The 7,367-nt window shown below is 44.1% G+C and overlaps 1 protein-coding gene across 1 annotated transcript in view; it reads left to right on the plus strand.

Moving 5' to 3' along the window:
• Positions 1 to 6,080: 6,080 nt before the first annotated feature.
• Positions 6,081 to 7,367, plus strand: part of LOC121843714 (NACHT, LRR and PYD domains-containing protein 12-like) — a gene marked incomplete at its 3' end in the record, with an annotated part of 1,494 nt that continues 207 nt past the window's right edge. Inside the window, 3 exon segments of the mRNA XM_042313496.1 lie at positions 6,081 to 6,224; positions 6,424 to 6,476; positions 7,144 to 7,367. The exon segment at positions 7,144 to 7,367 is cut by the window's right edge and continues 19 nt beyond it. Coding sequence (XP_042169430.1) covers positions 7,233 to 7,367 — 135 coding nt within the window.

Here is a 7,367-nt window from a genome sequence, read left to right on the forward strand (position 1 = left end):
AATAACTTCACCAGAAGGGTAAGAAACTTACTTCAATAAACAGTTCAGTTTAATAATATGTTCAGATGATATGATAAAAGAGGAAGTCAAATGCACTCAATGATTAAATCACCAGATGAATAGGAGGCCTATAGGGGACAAGGAGGATAAAGTAGTGAAGAAGAGAGGAATATGGTGACCTATAGGGGACAAGGAGGATAAAGTAGTGAAGAAGAAAGGAATATGGATGAGTGAGAAAGGAGGTAAAAGAGGAGAGAAAGAAGAGGTGTAATTTAAAATTCATATTATTCACTAACCCCCAAACCGTTTATTATTTCCTTATTCATAGCCATTTTTGCCAGAATATCTTGCTTTGTCCTTCTTCAAATGTGTTGCATTGTTATAATTAATACATAAAATAGAAAAACAATCAAATATATATATTTTTTAAACACAGATCTGTGCTCTTTTGCACCACAAAAATGGTGCCCATAGTCACTTTCTGTTTCTGCAGCAGTAAAGTCATGTCATTGCATGAAGTCACTTCACAGCAAAATTGTAAATGTTATGAACAGTTTTGCACCTGAAAAATGTCACCCGTAATTGCTAGGATTCAGTCTTTGGTAGTACTGGGTGAAGAGTTACATTCATCTGTCAGGAGCCATTGGGAAGTCCCTCCCCTCTGACCTTCTCCTCCAATGGGTTTTGAGAAGGAGACGAGGAGAGGACACAAGGGAGTAACCAATTGAGATTCTCCCATGTAGTCAGGTTGTGTCACTGGACACAAAGTCTGATATGGAGGGAGATCGCCCTCCAGTGGTAGAATGACTGTTGCTCACCTCTCCAGACAGCATCCTCCAATCAGGATGTGTGGTGATATGTTTGTGATTGGGTAGTGGGATTCCGGGACAGTATATCTGTCGTAGTGCGTCTGTGAGTGTGCTTCTGTCATCTGACCTGTAGAGGGCGCTCTATCTCTGATTTCATTATGAACAGGTGTGAAAGTAGATGGAATTTCTTCCCTGTACAGGACTTTCTGTATTACTTTGTTGGTTTCAGCAGAGATGCCCATGAATTCCAGTTCAACAAACTTTGATAATGTTCTGCCTTAACTGTCCATTACTGTACGTTACTGTACATATGCACCACAGGTATCAATAAAAGGCAGGGCCGTCGTTATGGGTTTGCCTTAGGGGGTCTGGGCCGCCCTGCCGTACCTCCTTGCCTGTCCAAAATGTATAATTTATTTGACCAAGACGCGCACCAACAGAAAATCTATCTATCTTAGATAAAGCGTCCAAGCGAGCGAAACAACGCTCCTCTGTCACAGAATGTTTAGACCATCTATCTGAAATGACGTACTCTTTTTGTCCAGACAGCATCAGATACATAGGCTACACATACTGTAGTAAGACAGAGAGATAGTTTTGGCCACTGTTCAGGTGCTGAAATTTTTTTGGGGGGACCAGTGGCGGCCCACCCATTAGGGCACCCCACTTGTGATTGGTTAATAAAAAAAGCACAAAGTAAATGTACTGTTCTAGTTCTCAAATGTGCATTCAGTCAGAACGTCTCCCTCCCAATGACTCTCTCCTGCCAGACGGCTGACTTCCACACATCAGACTACATCTGCCCTATTAGATACAGACGGCTGACTTCCACACATCAGACTACATCTGCTCTATTAGGTACAGACGGCTGACTTCCACACATCAGACTACATCTGCTCTATTAGGTACAGACAGGTGACTTCTACACATCAGACTACATCTGCTCTATTAGGTACAGACGGCTGACTTCCACACATCAGACTACATCTGCTCTAATAGATACAGACAGCTGACTTCCACACATCAGACTACATCTGCTCTATTAGGTACAGACGGCTGACTTCTACACATCAGACTACATCTGCTCTATTAGGTACAGACAGCTGACTTCCACACATCAGACTACATCTGCTCTATTAGGTACAGACGGCTGACTTCCACACCTCAGACTACATCTGCTCTAATAGGTACAGACGGCTGACTTCCACACCTCAGACTACATCTGCTCTAATAGGTACAGACGGCTGACTTCTACACATCAGACTACATCTGCTCTATTAGGTACAGACAGCTGACTTCCACACATCAGACTACATCTGCTCTAATAGGTACAGACGGCTGACTTCCACACATCAGACTACATCTGCTCTATTAGGTACAGACTACAAGGTCTGATAGGAACCCAGGGAACTCAGAGAGGAACACTGTATACGGCCCAGGAGGCCTGTAAACAGTAGCTATAAAAAGTGATTGAGTAGGCTGCATAGATTTCATGACTAGAAGCTCAAAAGTTGAAAACGCAGTAATTTGTTTTTGTAAATTGAAATTTGCTATCGTAAATGTTAGCGACATCCCTGCCTTTGCGGGATGCGCGGGGGATATGGTCACTAGTGTAACCAAGAGGAGAGCCCTCATTTAACACAGTAAATTCATCAGGCTTAACTTCTTGCGTCGAGCAATCCCGTATCCGGGAGGGTAATCATAGCCTCAAGCTCATTACCATAACGCAACGTTAACTATTCATGAAAATCGCAAATGAAATGAAAGAAATATATTCACTCACAAGCTTAGCCTTTTGTTAACACTGTCATCTCAGATTTTCAAAATATGCTTTTCAACCATAGCTACACAAGCATTTGTGTAAGAGTATTGATAGCTAGCATAGCATTAAGCCTAGCATTCAGCATGCAACATTTTCACAAAAACAAGAAAAGCATTCAAATAAAATCATTTACCTTTGAAGAACTTCAGATGTTTTCAATGAGGAGACTCTCAGTTAGATAGCAAATGTTCATTTTTTCCCAAAATATTAGAAATCACTCCGTTTTGTTCATCACGTTTGGCTAAGAAAAAACCCCGAAAATTCAGTCATTACAACGCCAAACTTTTTTCCAAATTAACTCCATAATATCGACAGAAACATGGCAAACGTTGTTTAGAATCAACCCTCAAGGTGTTTTTCACATATCTATTCGATGATAAATCATTCCTGGCAGTTGGGTTTCTCCTCAGTAGCAAACAGAAAAGTACTGCAGCTGGAGATTACGCAATAATTGCGACGGAGGACACCAAGCGACCACCTGGTAAATGTAGTGTCTTATGGTCAATCTTCCAATGATATGCCTACAAATACGTCACAATGCTGCAGACACCTTGGGGAAACGACAGAACGTGTAAGCTCATTCGTGAGCCATTCACAGCCATATAAGGAGTCATTGGAACACAGCGCCTTCAAAATCTGGGGCACTTCCTGTTTGAAATTTCATCTTGGTTTCGCCTGTAGCATCAGTTCTATGGCACTCACAGAAAATATCTTTGCAGTTTTGGAAATGTCAGAGTGTTTTCTTTCCAAAGCTGTCAATTATATGCATAGTCGAGCATCTTTTCGTGACAAAATATCTTGTTTAAAACGGGAACGTGCGCCCCCTATATGAATGTGGTTAATGTTTCCATGTTTCAGTCAGGCCAATCAAGATTATGAGCAGTGATTAGTTCATTGACTATAACTGCCTTGGAAGTGAGGGATCTAATATTATGTAGTCCTATTTTGAGATGTGAGATATCACAATCTCTTTCAATAATGACAGGAATGGAGGAGGTCTTTATTCTAGTGAGATTGCTAAGGCGAATACTGCCATGTTTAGTTTTGCCCAACCTAGGTCGAGGCACAGACACTGTCTCAATGGGGATAGCTGAGCTGACTACACTGACTGTGCTAGTGGCGTACTCCACTAAACTGGCAGGCTTGCTAACAGCCTGCTGCCTGGCCTGCACCCTATCTTATTGTGGAGTTAGAGCCCTGTCTATGTTCGTAGATAAGATGAGACCAGCCCTCCAGCTAGGATGGAGTCCGTCCCTCCTCAGCAGGCCAGGCTTGTTCCTGTTTGTGAGTGAGTCCCAGAAAGAGGGACAATTATCTACAAATTCTATCTTTTGGGAGGTGCAGAAAACAGTTTTCAACCAGCGATTGAGTTGTGAGACTCTGCTGTAAAGCTCATCACTCCCCCTAACTGGGAGGGGACCATAGACAATTATTCGATGCTAATGCATCTTTCTAGCTGATTTACACACTGAAGCTATGTTGAGCTTGGTGCCGTCTGACTGTTTCATCCTAACATCGTTGGTGCCGACATAGATAACAATATCCCTATACTCTCTAAACTCACCAGTTTTAGCTTTAGCCAGCACCATCTTGAGAGTAGCCTTAACGTCGGTAGCCCTGCCCCCTGGTAAACAGTGTATGATCGCTGGATGATTTGTTTTAAGTCTAATACTGCTGGTAATGGAGTCGCCAATGACTAGAGTTTTCAATTTGTCAGAGGTAAGGGTGGGAGGAACCAGTTGAAAGTTTCTGTCAGCTGAATGAGCGACACCGGTTGAGCATTACTACAGAATTTCCTTCCAGATGCCGTGAGAAAATTGTCCAGCTGCGGGGACCGTGCGAGGGGGTTTATACTACTATCTGTACTTACAGGTGGCAAAGACATTGTTTCATCCTTTCCTACACTTAAATTACCTTTGCCTAACAATGGCGTCTGAAGCTGGCCTTGCAGCACGACTATCCTCACCATAAGACGATCATTCTACTGTATATAATGAGTACAGCAACTGCAATTAGAAGGCATAATGTTCATGCTACTACTTAGTTTCGTCTGGCGGAGGTCCTGTAGAACCATGTCCAGATAAAGTGTCCGGGGAGAAAAAGTTGAGGGGAAGAAAAAAAAGATATCAAAAACGATTTAAACAAATAAGAAGGAAAAACTGTAAAGTTGTCAGGTAGTAAAGTAACGTTAGCAACAAACCGCAAGCAGCACGTAAACAAGTCCACAAGTTGTGACTGGAAATGACAACACAAGCTCTTCAAGTGTGATGCATTGTTTTGGACACATAGGGCGCCATTTTGTGAAAGCGAATCTGTTTTCTATATGAAAATGGCGCCCATAGTCACTTCCTGTTTCTGTGACAGTAAGATGGAAAGTCGAAGTCATGACATCGCATTAACGGTCACTTCACAGCAACAAGTTTATTTGGGGATTTTCATTTCCCGTCAATGCTAAACTCATAAATACAAGTCAAATGACACGTTTGTATCCTTCATGAATTGTATTTTGCTATTGTAAAAACATCTGCAATTATATTTAGTAGTTTTTCTACATATTATATAATACAAATCAATATACTGGGATTTATTTTCTGTGTTCACTCACAGATCTCATAGAGACAAAGAGATGGGGAGCAACTGCTCCAAAAGGAGGAGAGAAGAGGGAGACACTGAAGGAAGGAGAGAAGAGAGGAACACTGAAGGAAGGAGAGAAGAGGGAGACACTGAAGGAAGGAGAGAAGAGGGAGACACTGAAGGAAGGAGAGAAGAGAGGAACACTGAAGGAAGGAGAGAAGAGGGAGACACTGAAGGAAGGAGAGAAGAGAGGAACACTGAAGGAAGGAGAGAAGAGGGGGACACTGAAGGGAGGAGAGAAGAGGGAGACACTGAAGGAAGGAGAGAAGAGGGGGACACTGAAGGAAGGAGAGAAGAGGGGGACACTGAAGGGAGGCGAGAGGAGGGGGGGCACTGAAGGGAGGCGAGAGGAGGGGGACACTGAAGGAAGGAGAGAAGAGGGGGACACTGAAGGAAGGAGAGAAGAGGGGGACACTGAAGGAAGGAGAGAAGAGGGGGACACTGAAGGGAGGCGAGAGGAGGGGGCACTGAAGGGAGGCGAGAGGAGGGGGACACTGAAGGAAGGAGAGAAGAGGGGGACACTGAAGGAAGGAGAGAAGAGGGGGACACTGAAGGGAGGCGAGAGGAGGGGGCACTGAAGGGAGGCGAGAGGAGGGGGACACTGAAGGAAGGAGAGAAGAGGGGGACACTGAAGGGAGGCGAGAGGAGGGGGACACTGAAGGGAGGCGAGAGGAGGGGGACACTGAAGGAAGGAGAGAAGAGGGGGACAGTAAATGGAGGACAGAAGAGGAGGACAGTAAAGGGAGGAGAGAAGAGGGAGACACTGAAGAGAGGCGAGAGGAGGGGGACACTGAAGGAAGGAGAGAAGAGGGGGACAGTAAATGGAGGACAGAAGAGGAGGACAGTAAAGGGAGGAGAGAAGAGGGAGACACTGAAGGGAGGAGAGAAGAGGAGGACACTGAAGGGAGGAGAGAAGACCGGGACAATGTCAACAGTGAAGCAACGTCCTTTGACCAAATGTGAGACAGAGTTTCCTGAAATGCTTCAAGTCAGTGTGGTCTCCATGTTGTAGTACCATGTTGATGACACAGGGGGTGCTGTTATCAGTGCAAAGGGAGGTCTCCATGTTGTAATACCAGATTGAGGCCAAGGGGGGTGCTGTTACCGGTGCCCAGATACTATACATGTAATATGTATCCATGTTTGTTATTCTTCCAGACCCCCCCACTCTCTTGATTCGCTTGAGACAGAGAAGAGACGTGAAGAAAGAGGTAAGTAAAAGCTGTTCATCTTGAGGTGAAACACCGGAAAAGGTCTCCTTGTGAAGTAATGGTTATTTTAATGAATATAGCTTTGTCCTTCTACTATTTCTATATAATTCTATTTTAAATTAGTCTCGTATGTAAAATAAATACTGTACAGTTACCTATATATTTATCATGTTTTGATGTGTTTCTGACCTGGATTTGTTTGTAACACATGCATGTTTTTGCGGTGTGTGTGTGTGTGTGTGTATGTGTGTGTGTGTGTGTGTATGTGTGTGTGTGTGTGTGTGTATGTGTGTGTGTGTGTGTGTGTGTGTGTGTGTGTGTGTGTGTGTGTGTGTGTGTGTGTGTGTGTGTGTGTGTGTGTGTGTGTGTGTGTGTGTGTGTGTATGTGTGTGTGTGTGTGTGTGTGTGTGTGTGTGTGTGTGTGTGTGTGTGTGTGTGTGTGTATGTGTGTGTGTGTGTGTGTGTGTGTGTGTGTGTGTGTGTGTGTGTGTGTGTGTGTGTGTGTGTGTGTGTGTGTGTGTGTGTGTGTGTGTGTGTGTGTGTGTGTGTATGTGTGTGTGTGTGTGTGTGTGTGTGTGTGTGTGTGTGTGTGTGTGTGTATGTGTGTGTGTGTGTGTGTGTGTGTGTGTGTGTGTGTGCATAACACACCTGTCCTTCTCTACTCCAGATGCTACATTTGTGGATGATAACAGGGCGGACCTCATTCAGAGGGTTACCACGGTGAAACTCATAGCAGAAACACTTCTCCAGTGGCGTATGATCCACAAAGAGGCGTACCTTAATATCTGTGCTGCCCAGACCACACCAGATCAGATGAGGGAGCTGTACAACGTCTTAAACACAGACAAAGTCAAATCAGTCTTCTATAGGCTCCTTCAGAAGGAAGAGCCT

Source organism: Oncorhynchus tshawytscha, unplaced genomic scaffold (genome assembly GCF_018296145.1).
Source record: "Oncorhynchus tshawytscha isolate Ot180627B unplaced genomic scaffold, Otsh_v2.0 Un_scaffold_13670_pilon_pilon, whole genome shotgun sequence".
Lineage (NCBI taxonomy): Eukaryota > Metazoa > Chordata > Actinopteri > Salmoniformes > Salmonidae > Oncorhynchus > Oncorhynchus tshawytscha.